Here is a 16789-nt window from a genome sequence, read left to right on the forward strand (position 1 = left end):
CTGGGATGTCCCTCTAGAGTTGTTCGAATTGGGCTGAGGGAGCCAGGTTTTTTACCCTGCATTGATCAGTCACTGGATGCTAGCTGCCCTGGGTAGGTGTGATGTTGGGCAAGGGGTTCTCTTCAGCTAGTGGCAGGGTTGGGGTGGAGGGAAAGGAATAGGTCCTTCAGTCCTGAAGGGGGAATCCGGGCAGCACAGCATCCATAACAGTTTGTATCCTTCAGCTCCACCAATCAGTGTGATCTTGGCATTCACAATAAAGAGCTTTCAGTCTGGGATGGAGGGAAGGTGGATGGACCCTGTGTGCCAGGCACTGATATGGTCCCCTCACAGGACCTTAAATGCTGATGTGCTTTATTCCTTCAAACTCTCACCATTCTCTACCGATAGGAAAATGGAGGAAAAGGATGCATTTCATAATAGAATTAATTTCGTGTCTGGACAGAAGCCTTGCCAGACTGGAGGAGGAAACAGGCGATCTATCACAAGGCGCTACCTGCAGGAGATGCCTTGATGTTGAGAGTAACAGGGAATGGGATGACTCTTTGCATTTCCTCTGTCGCAGCCACTACAACACAAGATTTATCCAACCGGAAATCTGCCCTGGTTTATTGTCTGGGTAGAGCCACAGAAACAGCTGAATAAGCTGGGACCTCCCAGTTTACCATGGAAATCTTTGCACACTAATAGATGCTTGATTACTACTTGCTGAAGGCATGAACACAAGAGGCTTTCCCTTTCCGTTTCATCAGAGTGGGGATGACAATAGGACCTACTACATTACATTGTTTTCTATTTCTTCTAGAATTTATTTTTGATACTTCATACTTTCCTAAAATTGTCCACTCCATCTGCTTTTTAAATCTAAGTTCCAAGAGGATAGAGCCCTTGCTTGTTTTGTCTACTGTTGTGTCCCCAGCATCAGCAAAAACCACAGAGCGGGCTTCCAGTAAATATTTGCTGTATGAGTAAACGTGTCTGGGGGAGGAAGAATTATTTTGGAAAAAAAAAGAAGGAAGAATTAATTCCTCTCCTAATCGTGACTCATTTTTTTCAGGTCACCCTTGGCCTTTTCTTATTCAAAACATCCGTGAAAAAAGCGCAGTTCCAAAGCATTTGGCGCGGTTGATATAACAGTATTTGAAAACACCATTATCGGGAGCGCAGCAGGGCATCTGTGCTCTTGTATGAACTAGCTATGATCTTCCTCCGTAGACCATTCACATCTTTGAGACACCCTCCTCTGGACCTCCTCCACCGTCTCCATTTCCGTTTCCCAAGAATGGGTGAGGAACCCACTGAGCCAGGCACTGTGCTAGTCCGTAAAAGTTTTGTTTTTCTGCACCAAAATTTTCACATACTGCGTTTTCCAGGGTCCACTGGGGACCTTGTGGTGACCGCACTGCAGCGCAACGTCTGGGCGGCGTTGTCGCAGCGTCCCCTGGGGGCCAGCCCGAGATCTCCTCGCCGCCCGTGGTCGGCCCGCAGTGCGCCGGCTCCCGGAGGGTTCCAAACAGTTGGGAGTTGGACTGACTCCAGCTTCGGTTCCGGGAGACCCTCCTGATCGGCCTGCCGTCCCGGGGCCATGAAGAAGGCCGTCCACAAAGGCGTTAAGGGTAACTGGGTGATGTCCTAGGGACCAAGACTTCTTCACTTTTCCTCCTCTGTAAAATGGGAAAGTCACACTCTTGGGCCTCTCACCATCATTTGTTTACCAAACTATAATTTACATACAGGAAGAGCCCCCCCCCCTTTTTAGCGTACAGCTTTGTGAGTTTTGATAATCATATAACCACGTTTAACCACCACCACAATCAAGGTGTGGAGGTCTCACCACCCCCAAAATTACCTTGTGACGAAGCCCCTTTGCTGCCAGTGCCTTTCGTCACCCCAGTTCCTGACACTCCTGATTGTTTTCTACAGTTTTGCCCTTTCCATGGAGAATGTCACAAAAATGGAATCATATGGTATGGAGTCTTCTGAATCTGGCTTCTTTCACTTAACACTGCTGTCTTTTGAGACTGGGCTTCATAGTAGATTATATCATGAGCACTTTAATTTGCAAGCTGAGGTTGGAACTCAGACCCTGTCTATGATGCCAGTTCTCTGTTTGCTCAGGAGCCAGAGGCTCGAGGAGGGGATGACCTGTAATCCTGGAAAGTCTTGAAGATGGTAACTTCTTTATACTAGGTTACTTTATTTTCCAGACAGAGAGCATCTGTGGTTTGGGGGAGGGTGAGGTTGGAGATAGGCAAGGACACTTGCTTGGAGTCGAAAGGGCCGTGAAACCGCCCAGCTCCCTGCAGCTGGAGATGTGGGAGCATGGGAAGCCCCTCCCCCAGGAGTGGGGAGGACTCCTGGGCCCCCCAAACACCACAGTCACATGGATTTGGCAAGGTAGCAGTTTGTCACTTCTCCTTAAGGGAAAGTGTTGTGTGTGTGAAATGCTGGAAGAGTGTGCTGAAAACAAGTTTCCCCAGAAGCTTCCTGTAGACTGAAAATGAGTCTCCTCAGAAGCTTCCTCTTGGGGGAAAATAACTTGTTGTTTTAAATCACTCCTCCATCTTCGAAACTTTTCTTGTGAGATTTAGTTTTGTAGAAAACATACTTCAACACCTCCCTACCCATTTTTCCTGGATTTTCCTCCCAAATGCTTTTGTTCTACTGTCCATTTCCACTGACATTGCTTGGGTGACATGCTCTGGGTGAATGCAGTAACCCTTTCATTTCTCACTTCCACTCTGGACTCCACAATCCATATAAGAGCCAGAGGTTTTTGTTTGTGTGTTTCTTTGAAGGCAGACCTTAGCTTGTCCTGCTGAAATTGCTTCTAAGCTTTTCCAGTGAGGTAAACCTGCCAAGCAGCCTGTCTGCTCTGCCTTTGCCCCTCCTGCCTGCCCCCTACTGGTCTCCTTTATGTTCTTTCCTGTCTCAGAATCTTGATCTAATTTGCTCTCTCCCATCCTACTTTGCTTAAAGCTTTCCTGTTGGTCTTTTCGACCTCAATTCAGATTTTACCTCCTCTGTGAAGCCTTGACCTGCCTTCCTCACGGGAGACGTTAGCCTGTTGGTCACCCTCAGAGCTCTCTGAACTTTTCCTTCATAGCATGTGTCACAGTTTGTTGTTCTAAATATGTTTACATGATTCATTGATATTTGTCTCAGCCACTAGGCTAGAAGATCCATGAGGGCAAGAAACACTTACGTTTCCTAGCACACTGCCCGTATCAATAACTATTTGTTAAGTGAATGGATAATAATAACTAACATTAATTAAATATTCACAGTGTGCTAGGCACTGTGCAAAAGCCCTTTAACTATCTCCTTTAATTTTCATAACAACCCTCTGAGTGGGCATTTTTATTATCATCACTTTACTAGGAAACTAAGGAAGAGAGGGGTTGAGTAACTGCCCCAAGGGTCTGGCTTTCTACTGTCATGCAGATGTCTAGGTGAAGGACTAAAACAAATCTCTCCTTTTTTAGAAAGACAAATCGGCCTCAAGGTCAAGCCATCTGTACACAACTTGAGCAAAACTCAGCAGACCAGACTCACTGTGGGCAGCCTGGGATTAGGCCTGATCATCATCCAGCATGGGCCCTACCTTCAGATCACCCACCTCATTAAGAAGGGGTCTGCAGCCAGGGATGGAAAACTCCAGCCAGGTGACTGTGCTTTCCCCATGCCTCCCAAACACTCCACCGCTTTCTCTCTCCCATCTGCCTTCAGGGAGACTCAGGTTTCACTGTAACAATGATAATGATGACATTGTTTGAGAGCTTTCAATGGGCAGGCCAGTTGGTATTACTTGTATAACCTTGGCCGTTGGGCATTTTTATTCATTGAATTCTTACAATAACCCTCTAGGTAGGAGCTATTATCATCGCCCTTTTACAGGTGAGGAAACTGAGGCACAGTGAGACTGAGTTCCTTGTCGAGGTTCACCCCCATCTAGCAGGTGGGATTCATATACAGGCACAGCGTCACTCCAGCGTTTATGGCTCTCTGTGGATAAAGCTTTCTTCTTTTGTAGGCAGTATTAATCATCATTAACATTTAGAAGCATGATCTTATTTCACCTTCCTGGCAATCCCTGAGGTAGATTCTACATTAAAAAAATTTTTTTTTAATTTTTTAATAGACCTTTATTAGAGTATAATTGATTCACAATGCTGTGTTAGTTTCTGTTGCACAGCAGAGCAAATCAGCCATATGCACACATATATCCCCATATCCACTCCCTCTTGAGCCTCCCTCCCATCCTCCCTTTCCCACCCCTCTAGGTCATTGCAAAGCACTGAGCCGGTCTCCCTGTGCTATGCTGCTGCTTCCCACCAGCCAACTATTTTACATTCGGTAGTGCCTATATGTCAATGCTACTCTCACTTCACCCCAGCTTCGCCCTCCCACCCCACGTCCTCAAGTCCATTTTCTATGTCTATCTCTTTATTCCTGCCCTGCAACTAGGTTCATCAGTACCATTTTTTTTTTTTAGATTCCATATATACGCATTAGCATATGGTATTTGCTTTTCTCTTTCTGACTTATTTCACTCTGTATGACAGACTCTAGGTCCATCCACCTCACTGCAAATAACTCAGTTTTGTTTCTTTTTATGGCTGAGTGATACTCCACCGCATATATGTGCCACATCTTCCTTATGTATTCATCTGTCGATGGACATTTAGGCTGTTCCATGTCCTGGCTATTGTAAACAGTGCTGCAATGAACATTGTGGTACATGTCTCTTTTTGAATTATGGTTTTCTCAGGGTATATGCCCCGTACTGGGATTGCTGGGTCATATGGTAGTTCTCTTTTTAGTTTTCTAAGGAATCTCCATACTATTTTCCATAGTGGTTGTATCAATTTACATTCCCACCAACAGTGCAAGAGGGTTCCCTTTTCACCACACCCTTTCCAGCATTTATTGTTTCTAGATTTTTTGATGAGGGCCATTCTGACCGGCATGAGGTGATACCTCATCATAGTTTTGATTTGCATTTCTCTAATAATTAGTGATGCTGAACATCTTTTCATGTGCTTCTTGGCCATCTGTATGTCCTCCTTGGTGAAATGTCTATTTAGGTCTTCTGCCCATTTTTTAACTGGATTGTTTGTTTTTTTGCTATTGGGCTCCATGAGCTGTTTGTATATTTTGGAGATTAATCCTTTGTTGGTTGTTTCAGTTACCAATATTTTCTCCCATTCTGAGGGTTGTCTTTTTGCCTTGCTTATGGTTTCCTTTGCTGTGCAAAAGCTTTTAAGTTTAATTAAGTCCCATTTGTTTATTTTTGTTTTTATTTCCATTACTCTAGGAGGTGGGTCAAAAAAGATCTTGCTGTGGTTTATGTCAGAGAGTGTTTTTCCTATGTTTTCCTCTAAGAGTTTTATCGTGTCTGGTCTTACATTTAAGTCTTTAATCCATTTGGAGTTTATTTTTATGTATGGTGTTAGGTAGTGTTCTAATTTTATTCTTTTACATGTAGCTGTCCGGTTTTCCCAGCACCACTTATTGAAGAGGCTTTTCTCCATTGTATATTCTTGCCTCCTTTGAAATAAATTAGGTGCCCATATGTGCATGGGTTTATCTCTGGGCATTCTATCTTGTACCATTGATCTAGATTTCTGTTTTTGTGCCAGTACCATACTGTCTTGATTACTGTAGCTTTGTGGTATAGTTTGAAGTCAGGGAGCCCGATTCCTCCAACTCCGTTTTTCTTTTTCAAGATTGCTTTGGCTGTTTGGGGTCGTTTGTGTTTCCACACGAATTGTAAAATTCCATATGAATTTTTTGTTCTAATTCTGTGAAGAATGCCATTGGTAGTTTGATAGGGATTGCATTGAATCTGTAGATTGCTTTGGGTAGTATAGTCATTTTCACAATATTGATTCGTCCAATCCAAGAACATGGTATATTTCTCCATCTGTTTATGTCATCTTTGATTTGTTTCATGATTGTCTTATAGTTTTCTGAGTACAGGTCTTTTGCCTCCTTAAGTAGGTTTATTCTTAGGTATTTTATTCTTTTTGTTGCAGTGGTAAATGGGAGTGTTTCCTTAATTTCTCTTTCTGATTTTTCATTGTTGGTGTATAGGAATGCCAGAGATTTCTGTGCATTAATTTTGTATCCTGCAACCTTACCAAGTTCCTTGATTAGATTCTACATTAAACCACCTTACAGAGAAGGAATCAGATATTTAGTAACTTGTACCTTGTCACACCAAGGAGTGGGGATTTGAACCCTCTCTGTTACACTCTTTGTCAGTACTGCCCTGCTTCTCTTGGCTTTGGGTGAATGCATTTTCCATCCAATTCAAGACATTTTCCCAGTGCCTACTCTGGGCCTGGTGCTGTGCTCAGGAGTCAGGGATGCACAATGGGATGGTAAGGTGGTGGGAAGGAAAGACCATTCAGTGGGAGCTGGCCTGAATTCAGGCCCAGGCTCTGCCACTTTCTAGTTCTGTGACCTTGGACAAAATCCATTAACTTTCTTGGCCTTAGTCACCTCATCTCTAAATTGGGATAATACCACCTTTGTCAGAAGTTGCTAGGATTTGATGAGATAATCTTTATGAAAGTGCTTTGAGGACTACAGTGCTACGGAAATACTGGCAGTCATTTCTCTTAGGCTGTTCGTACTTAGAGATTCTTTAGACTGGTATCTTCTTCGTTGTTGTTTTTAACCAAAAATGATTGTGGTACAGGAGCCCCCAGTGGATTAAACCACTGGTTTGCAACTCTGGTTACCTATTAGAATCGCCTGGAGACCTTTTAAAGCAAAAATGCCTTGGCCCCATGTCCCCAGAGGTTCTGATTCAATTGGTTTGGCTTTGGGGATAGGGCAGTTCATGGTTTAAAAGCTCCTCAGGTGATTCTAATTGCAGCTAGGGTTAGAAGCAGTGGATTAAAGAATTAAGTAGATCAATAATGCTATTACAAAAGTTTACCTCACCTTAAAATCCAAAGCACTTTCTCCACATAGAAAATGGTGCTGGGGAACAAACTGACAGAAAGAGAGTTCTGGACACTCCAGACCAAAAGAGCTCTAGGCCAGGTCCCATGGGCCTTTTCTGCTTGTTCTCCTTAGCTTCTCTGGGGTCAGGGGACAGATGCTGGTTGATAACCAGAGTGCACACTCACTAGAGTGGGACAGGAGTATGCTTTCATGCACATGAAACAGGATCTCCTGGTGGGGCTACAGTTAGTGGGCTCCTGGAGGTCAGAGGCAGTCTTGAAATCACCTTTTAAATCCACAACTTACCTACAGCACTGGCACATTTATTATGTCTGTGTTTGATAAGTGAATAGCAAGTGAGTATTTGTCCTAGGCATTTTGCAAGGTGTTTCCACATCTATTATCTCATTTAATCTTTGCAACACTCCTGGAAGGTAGATAACAAAACATAGAGCCTTAGAGAGATGAAGTAATTTGTTCAATACAGAGCTAAGTGGGTGGTCAGAGCTGAGACTTGAAACCATATCTGCTTAGAAAGTCCATACCTTTGACTAGAAAAGCGATTTCAATAGAGAATAAGTCCAGGGCCCCAAATCTCTTCATGACAAGTCAGCCACTTCTCTTCAAGGTCTAGGTTTCAAAGACTCTGTAACTCAGTCCTTTTGAGAATGATTATGAGATTCTGAGAGGTGATGAACCTGATGTTTTTTTGACCCCATTACCTCCCAGCCCCATTATTTCTCATTCATGTGCTTTGAATTTCTCTCTTTTTGGTGTTTAATAATAGGGCTTCATCTTGATTTCCTAATTAGTTTATTCTGGCTAAACTTTAAAATCCTTTTGGCTAGTATAGCTTTAGCAAACTCTGATATCCAGAGTCTTAAGAAATTAATATAGCTTTTTCTCCCTTTTCTCGGAGAAATTAATATAGCTTTGAAGGTAAATACAAGTCATGCACTGGTCACCACCCTTACTAGGCCACATTCATTCAATAAGCCTTTCCTGAATGCCTGCTCTGTGTAGGCATCCTGCTAGGCGCTGTGGTATAATGATGAGCCAGACATACATGGTCTCTAACCACACAGAGCTTATGGAATTTACAGCCTAGTTTGTAGAGATGGTAGTGGCTTGGCTGCTGCAAAGTTGATTAAATATAGGTAATCGAGACAGTTTATATAATGTAGTTCCTATAGCCCATTAAATCAGAAAGAAAATGTATAATGTTGATATTCATAAATACTAAATTGGTGTTTCTTTATGAAAGGCAACGTTAATGTCTATTGCCAGAGTACTCACATTCACACAAAGATATGTCTGGTTTACAGCCAGGACGTTCAGGGAATTAAGCTGTTTATTTTCTGCCCTCATGATAAAAGTCACCCTTTAACAACATAAGCAGAATGACAAGCCATAAACACTCCTTTTAAGATTAGGCAAGTAAGCTCATCCAGTGAGGTTTTCTTCCTCCCCCCACCATTTTAATTAACCTCCATAGGGTGAACAGTTTTAGATCACACAATCTGCAGGTTGCCAGGAGAAGCCCTGTTGCATTCTGAAGTTAGCCCCAGCTATTTTTAAAGACCAAAGTAGAAGGTTTTCTTCACCCTTCTAAGTATTCTTTAATACTGTGAACTTTTGTTTCTGATAGGATCTAGCACTATGGAAATTTGTCCTTGGCATTCCTTGGAGGCTTCCTTTGGGATCAGCATAATTCCCAATTATAGCACAGTGGGGAGTAGTATCAGAGAATGTACTTCATCTTGACTCTTTTCTCCTCTGAGGTTAGGCTTCAGCTGTCTTTGAGGTTGATTGAGGGGTCTCTAGCTTCCCATGCACAGAGAGGTGAACATATCCTTTGGGACTCATTGGGGTCACTTTATCCGATGTTAGCTATAAGGTATCCATGACCATTTGGCAGGATGTTGGCAAGAGCTGATGACTAATAAGATTTTACCCAATGTGAGTCTGTCTGTCCTTAAAAAGCAATTTCCCTGCATTCCTTCCTCTCTTGCTGAATGCCCTTGTAGTAGTCAGAGGTCTTCAATGCAAGCAATAGAAAAGTTCTGTTAAGGCATTGGATTTAGAACACTGAGTCTGACAGAATTGCCAGAAAGCCTGGAGAACCAGGTTTGGAAAATGGTGAGAGAACAAAGGGCCATGGAAACTGGGTGCTCCTGTCACGTCTCTGCATCTCCTGCTCCAGGTTCAGTGACCCAGGGAGACTGACAAATAACTGGACCTAGTTTACATGTTCATGCCCTAGCTGCTGCGTACAAGTGAATAACTGGTCTTTTTAACATCCAGTTTGGAGATCCAGGAGCTTGCTGTCAAGATGTGGTTCTCTTCCTATCTGCTGGGGGCTCAGGAGCTCCATGGTTGGCCATCACCCTCCCCTGTCTGTTCAGCACTGTGCTATGGTAGGGGACCTAGCTGTCAAATCCCTTTGAGCTGACATACTCTCTGTATACATAGCTTAAACTTAATTAAAGCATGCTAATTGTCCAGTGTTTCATGTAGAATTACTTGCTCAACGAATACTATGTAAGGGCAAACATTAAACTGAAAGGTTTGATGTTTAATATGGTCTGCTTACTGTGGAGGGCATTGGAAATGGCCAGGCAGGTATAATAGAAAGGTCATTTATTCACTTAGTGTTAAGTGGTTTTTTCTTTAATAGTAATAGCCATTTATTTTACTTGAAACACATTTTTAGAATCCTAAAGGATGATTCAGATTATAAATGGTTTTCAGCCTCTGTCACACCAAGGACTTTAGAAATGTTGTAAAAACGTGCTACAATATCTACCACCACACTATTAAGAAACATCTTGCATGTATTCTTCATTATTCAGAGGATACTTATGTCACTAAGAGGGTCATTTTTATTAAATAAAGGCTGAAGCCTGGCTTTGGTTCAAAATGAACTAACAATATGAACCCATAAAATGAAATACCTCACCCAAAAAAAAAAAAGAAAAGAAAAACATCGCACAATAAAGCCAGAAATGGTATGTCCTTTTAAAGCATTATCTTAATTTTACTGATTTTTTTTTCCTTTTTCAGGTGATGTTTTGATTACTGTTGGCTATGCCAATGTGTTAGGATATACTCTTCGAGAATTTTTAAAGCTTTTGCAACATATCACCATAGGAACAGTGCTACAAATCAAGGTTTACCGAGATTTTATTGACATACCCCAAGAATGGCAAGAAATATATGATTTAATCCCTGAGACCAAATTCCCAATTACACAGTAAGTAGTTAAGTTTAGGAAATCTTTGTTATACTACAGAATTCCCCAGGGTCTATGAAGTAGAGTCTTAGTTTAATGTGAGAACTATCAGTTGGACCATGTAGGAGGGATTGATGACACTGCCACAATTTAGTGGGTTTCTAAGTCCTTTTGCAAAGTACAATCTGTAGGACCTAATATGAGGCAGAATGATAAAGGCAAGAGCCTTGGACATGGAGTTTAAAAAAAGACCAAACTATCCAATGGCAACTCCACCTCCAAACCTACATGCGTGACTCTGCCTTTTCCAAAGTTAGCCCTTAAACATGTGCTGTGAATCCCATTTCCTCATTTGTCTCCAGCATATTCAACTTCTCTCTCTGGATCCTTCCCAATAACATTTAAGCCCTTTTAAAACCTCTACCATCTTAGCAAACCCCACCTAATTCCACTCTCCTCTCCTTTCCCTTCCAGCCACTGCCCTGTCCCTTGACTCCAAACCCATTGAAAGAGCTGTATTAGACTTTGCCATTTCCTCAGGAGACACCATTTCCCCCCTCAGTGCAGGCCTTGGCTGAGTCCTTTTTCCCAGTGTCACCTACAACCTTCATGCTGCTGATTTCAGTGGACTCTTCTCAGTCTTTATTTTGCTTGGCTTCTGAACAGCATTAGACACTGTACACTCAACTCTGGTTGAAACATCATTTTCCCCAGACTTCTGGGATACCATACTCCCATGATTTTCCTATTTCCTCTAGTCACTTCCTCTTGATCTCCTTTTACCCAACCTTGGAGTTCCTCAAGGTTTAATCTTTGGCTTTCTTCTCTCAGTCTCCTAAGCAAACTACTTGATTTCTCTAAAAATAGAACTACCATATGACCCAGCAATCCCACTACTGGGCATATACCCTGAGAAAACCATAATTCAAAACGAGACATGTACCACAATGTTCACTGCAGCATGGAAGCAACCTAAGTGTCCATCGACAGATGAATGGATAGAGAAGATGTGGCACATGTATACGATGGAATATTACTCAGCCATAAAAAGAAACAAAATTGAGTTATTTGTAGTGAGGTGGCTGGACCTAGAGACTGTCATACAGAGTGAATAAGTCAGAAAGAGAAAAACAAATACTGTATGCTAACACATATATATGGAATCTAAAAAAAAAATGGTTCTGAAGAACCTAGGGACAGGACAGGAATAAAGATGCAGATGTAGAGAATGGACTTGAGGACACGGGGAGGGGGAAGGGTAAGCTGGAATGAAGTGAGAGAGTGGCATGGACATATATACACTACCAAATGTAAAACAGATAGCTAGTGGGAAGCAGCCGCATGGCATAGGGAGATCATCTCGGTGCTTTGTGACCACCTAGAGGGGTGGGATAGGGAGGGTGGGAGGGAGATGCAAGAGGGAGGAGATCTGGGGATATATGTATATGTATAGCTGATTCACTTTGTTATAAAGCAGAAACTAACACATTGTAAAGCAATTATACTCCAATAAAGATGTTAAAAAAAAAACTTGATTTCTGTGGTTTCTATTAGTATCCATAAATTAATAATTTTCAAATTGTATTGTCTCCAAACTTGTATAAACATCCACTTGATATCTGCATTTGTATGTATCATAAACCCCTCAAACTCATTATGCCTAAAATCAAAAGCCAGCTTGCCACTGTCCTAGTGGAAGAACACTCACATAGTCAAACAAGTCAGAAATTTATGGGTTGTGCTTGATTTCTCCATCTCCCTTTTCTTTAAGTGACAAATTCAGTGCTCTGATGCAAGAGTGGTCCTTATTAATTCTGACCAGATTACTGACCACTAGTTGCTACAGCTGTGCACCTTTGCTTATTGGGATGGGCTCAAAGAAATATGGCTAGGGACTTTACTAAGACTAAAAAATGGCCCATATTCCATAGACATTACTTTAGAGTCCAACTTGTGGCCCTAGGAACTGATATGGCCAGCAGATGTGCTTTGCTTGTCTTCCTCAGTGTTTTAAACACTGTAGAGAGAAAGGAGGATACGTAGGGGGGGCTTTTCCAGGGGGCAGTAATACGCTATTTCTTGACCTGGGCAGTAGCTACCAAGGTATTTATAATTTTTTCATTCAACTTTTTTGCATTTTTCTGTGTATTTCAAAATTTTATTTTTTTTTGTGGTACGCGGGCCTCTTACTGCCGTGGCCTCTCCCGTTGCGGAGCACAGGCTCCGGACGCGCAGGCTCAGCGGCCATGGCTCACGGGCCCAGCCGCTCCGTGGCATGTGGGATCTTCCCGGACCGGGGCATGAACCCATGTCCCCTGCATCGGCAGGTGGACTCTCAACCACTGCGCCACCAGGGAAGCCCTCAAAAAAGTTTTTAATGAAAAAATATTTGCATCGCTAAATTTACAAATCTAAGATTTCATGCAAAGAGTCTTTATCTCTGATTTCTCCTGAAAAAACTAGAAGATGGGCTTGCATTCCCACACGGTGACAGTGGACTAGAGCTGGGCAGTTGTCCCCTTCAGATGAGGTACAGATTGGGGAAAAAATTCCCAATAACTAAGCCAATCCTGATTTGATTAAAAATCATTAATGATAATAGTGATAACTGCTTACTATGTGGTGGGCACTGCTTTACAAGCATTATACCATTTAATCCTCATGCCAATTCTTTTTATTTATCCTCGTTTTATAGATAAGAAAACTGAAGGCAATAGAGTGTATAGACTTGCCAGAGGCCACAGGGCTAAGTGGTATATGACTGTCTCCAGAGCAGCAATGTCCAATAAGAACTTTCTGTGATAGTGGAAATGTTCTGTATCTGCGTTATCCCATGTGGTAGCCACTAGCCACAGGTGGCTACTAACCCCTGAAATGTGAAGATTTGTAACTGAGGAATTTTAAATTTTATTCAAGTTTAACCAGTTTAAATTTAGCAGCCACACGTAGCTGGTAGACCTTGTATTGGGGAGTTCAGCTCCTGAACCTGAGCTCTTAACCATTTGCTTATAGAACAACTACATTCTAAGCAGAGTTTGAGATTCAGAATACTAAAAATCTAAGGATGGCAGATTGACCATTCAAAAGCAAACACAGAACAGCACAACTTAAGTATGAGGCTAAAATCCACAAACTTAGGAACAATATCAATCATGTTCTCAATCCCTTCCTTAATTAAGCAAAGTGCTTATAGCTCAGGCATTTTAGCATCTTCTGTGGAAGAGGGCGGGGAAGGGGCAGAAGTGGAAGGAAAAGGCTTATTTGGTATGACTTCCTTCAGGAGCAAACAGCACTGTGTGCACAACGGAGAGAATACTCCATATGATGTTCTGGGCAGGCCTAGTCGTATAGAAACTGTTTCCAGCTAACCCTGACCTCTGCTGGCTTGTGACGTCACTATCTAATGCAGTTCAGTAAGAACCTGGCTCTGCCGCCTGTCCTTGATGGTTATCTAACACAGTTACAAAGGATGTCCTTTGCACTCTGAAGGCAAACTGTTCTAGTCCTGAGATCTGAATCTCCTTGCACAGCACTAAATCAAGGATTAAAAGAAAATAGTACAATTAAGACTAGTGGCCCTTTGTAAAATTGACTCCATACCAACTGTCATTTCCAGAAGAGAGAAACTTTAGGAAAAGCTTCAAAAGCTTAGGAGCAAATAAAACAGGCAGGCCTCCAAGGATGTTAGTGAAAACACCAGTAAGTCTGATAGCTTGGAGGGACTGGGGTAGGGAAGAAATCTATTTCCTATTAGCAGCACAGAAAGTAACAGAGAAGGTAACCGAGGTTCATAATTACAAAGGTCTGGTTTTGGATCTGCTGGCAAATCCAGCACCAGAATGAGAGGTAGCAGGTTAACAGACAGCATTTGTTCAGGAAAATAATAGCAGGCGCACGTGCTGCCATTAGAAAAGTTCAAGAAACCTGCTGTTGGCAAATTACAAAAAAAAAGTCTTTACAAGTTTTTGGATGGCAACAGCGAGGTGGAATAGTGAATGACGAGACATCTGGATAGAAGGGTATTCTACAGATCCACATATGTAAACCCAAATGAGAAGCAAAGAATGATGCTCAGGGGAGGAAAGAAAAAGACTCAGATTAGCATGTTGAAGGTCTTTGAGGGCCATTATTTCTGGACGTCCCCTTGGAAATCAGTAATATTCTGTTATTGCTGACCCCATGTGACCCATGAAAACTGAGTTCTGTGGAGGAGATGGCCACATTGACCTGTCATTCTGTGTGAAGTGAAATTAGCCCACCGTTAAGGCCTGCTAATATTCTGGTCAATAGTCTGGCTTAAGTCTGTGCAAAGCTTTTTAAAGTAATGTGAAATAATTTAGGGCAGAATTTGATTTCCATTTAGGAATGGAAACAAATTTAAAGGTAATTTTTTTTTTGGCCACATCTCGTGGCTTGTGGGATCTTAGTTCCCCTACCAGGGATTGAACCTGTGTCCTCGGCAGTGAAAGCTCAAGCCCTAACCACTGGACTGCCAGGGAATTCCCTAAAGGTAATTTTAAAAAGAGAAAATTTTCAATAACACAGAAAGGTAGTGTTAAAGCTAAATTGTATTTTCTTTTACGAACCAAAGCAGGTTGTAAGACAATCTCTTAGGTGATAATGAATGTTCAGACATTAAGAATCCATTTCATTCACTATTCTTCTCATTTCAGCACAACAAAGAAAACTGAGGAGGCAAAAGATGACTCTTTCACAAGCAGTGATGACGATGAAGATGCAGTTTTAGATAAAAGACTTAAGTACTATAAATATCCACGGTCCACTGGGCATTACCCTGCCAGGAGACCGATGTCTATCTCCAGAGAATGGCATGGATATAAAAAGAAGAACTGTACTTTTAGTGTAGGAAAAGACAGTAACTGTGACGTGATGATTCACAGAGACCACAAGAAAGAAGTGAGTGCCCCTTCTCCATACTGGACAATGGTGAAGCAAGACGACGAAAGCTCCTCCTCCTCCTCGGCCTCCTCTACCTCAGATGCATTTTGGCTCGAAGACTATGCCCATGCTGAAAAGGGCAAGAGTGAACCTGTATCAAAAGTTGGTTAGGAGGCGACTTCCCTGGCCCCTTTCTCTCGGACCAATGAACCTCGCCCAGGAGCGTTCCCAAATAAAGCTTGCTTAAGTTCAAAAAAAAAAAAAAAAAGTTGGTTAGGCAGCAGTTTGCAAATCTGTGACCACAGGAGCATTTGTCTTGAAAACACCCATTTTTTGTGCACTGCCATGTATACGTTTGCTATACTTACAGGAATATGTACAGACTTAACATTTCTCTTTCACGAGTGTGTTGTAAAGCCTTTAGAGACCTTCTTCAGTGTGATATCCAAAGATTTCCTTGGGGTTTCACAGGCCTCACAATTATTCAGATCCTTAGGACCCTCCTTTCTGAGAAGAATGTCTCATCATTTAGAAAATGCAGCAGAGGAACCCAATATCAGAATGTGTAAACACAGTAGAGAATTCTACTCTTCAAGTATCACATTTTACTTTAGTTTCTCGTTTGTAAACTTCAAGTGCCCTACTTAAAAAGAAATGAGATTTTTGCCTAGTTGTTCACACTAGTTTTTTTCCCCATTTTCAGCCCCACTTTTACCTTTTTTAAAAAAATATTTATTTATTTGGCTGCACCAGGTCTTAGTTGTGGCATGTGGGATCTTTCATTGTGGCGTGCAGGCTCAGTAGTTGCGGCACAAGGGCTCTCTAGTTGTGGCACATGGGCCCTAGAGCGCTTGGGCTTAGTTGCCGCACAGCATGTGGGATCTTAGTTCCCCGACCAGGGATCCAACCCGTGTCCCCTGCACTGGAAGGTGGATTCTTAACCACTGGACCACCAGGGAAGTCCCCCTACTGTTACTTTGAATGTTGGGTTGATAGTTAATTACTTGAAAGAGATAGGATAGAAACAGATGAGGGAGAAGGCAAGAAAAAAACCCCATAAAATTCTGCCACAGTGAAGATAAACATAAAATGAAGCAGTGCGAATACAGGATATGACTGGCAGGGAATTTATATTTTTCACAAATAACTCTTTCGCAAAAAAGGCAAAAAAGGGGGTAAAAACCCAGACCATTTAATTATTCTTACCCAAGAAGACAGACTTTTAACTGTGTTTATCTTAAAAAGCCACCAATAATAATCTGGAGATAGTTACTCTGATAGCCACTTAGCCTTAATTTTTAATAGTTTCTCATGCTTCTGTACTTTATTATTATATTCCTGTTCTCCTTTAAAGCATCTAAAACAAAAACTCAGCGTGTATCAAATACTTGTTGATTAACTGATTAGGAAAAACGCAAGAAAAACATTTAAACAGAAGTTTTATTGACTTTAGGTCAGTTGGGAACAATTACCTGCATTTATGCTTTATGATATTTCATCTCATTGGAAAAAAGATAAATGTTACATTAGAGACTTTTCACTTTCACATACTTGCTGCTCTTAGTTGAGAAAATGTTCAGCTCTTTCCTGCAATATGTGTTTCAGTACTACAACTCATCAACGAAAGGTGTATGCCCCAAATTTCCACTTGCTGCCATTGACTTCCGGCCAGAAACAAACTTCTTTGCAGCCTTTAAGTAA

The 16789-nt window shown here is 41.9% G+C and overlaps 2 protein-coding genes across 3 annotated transcripts in view; one reads left to right on the forward strand and one right to left on the reverse strand.

Moving 5' to 3' along the window:
* Positions 1 to 1585: 1585 nt before the first annotated feature.
* On the forward strand, positions 1586 to 16614 carry PDZD9 (PDZ domain containing 9). The gene is made up of 4 exons (XM_089895395.1): positions 1586 to 1616; positions 3420 to 3665; positions 10021 to 10210; positions 14863 to 16614. Exons 1-4 carry the CDS (start codon positions 1586 to 1588, stop codon positions 15257 to 15259), a joined length of 864 nt encoding a protein of 287 aa, XP_089751521.1. The 3' UTR covers positions 15260 to 16614.
* UQCRC2 (ubiquinol-cytochrome c reductase core protein 2) overlaps positions 16511 to 16789 on the reverse strand; it is a 31477-nt gene continuing 31198 nt past the window's right edge. For both annotated transcript variants that reach the window (XM_022588584.3, XM_089896054.1), the window contains one exon: positions 16511 to 16779. In XM_022588584.3, the coding sequence (XP_022444292.3) occupies positions 16696 to 16779 (84 nt within the window). In that variant the 3' untranslated portion in view covers positions 16511 to 16695. The remainder of the gene's footprint in view (positions 16780 to 16789) is intronic.

Source organism: Delphinapterus leucas, chromosome 15 (assembly GCF_059928025.1).
Source record: "Delphinapterus leucas isolate spDelLeu-1000000601 "Yukka" chromosome 15, BTC_Dleu_Yukka2, whole genome shotgun sequence".
NCBI lineage: Eukaryota > Metazoa > Chordata > Mammalia > Artiodactyla > Monodontidae > Delphinapterus > Delphinapterus leucas.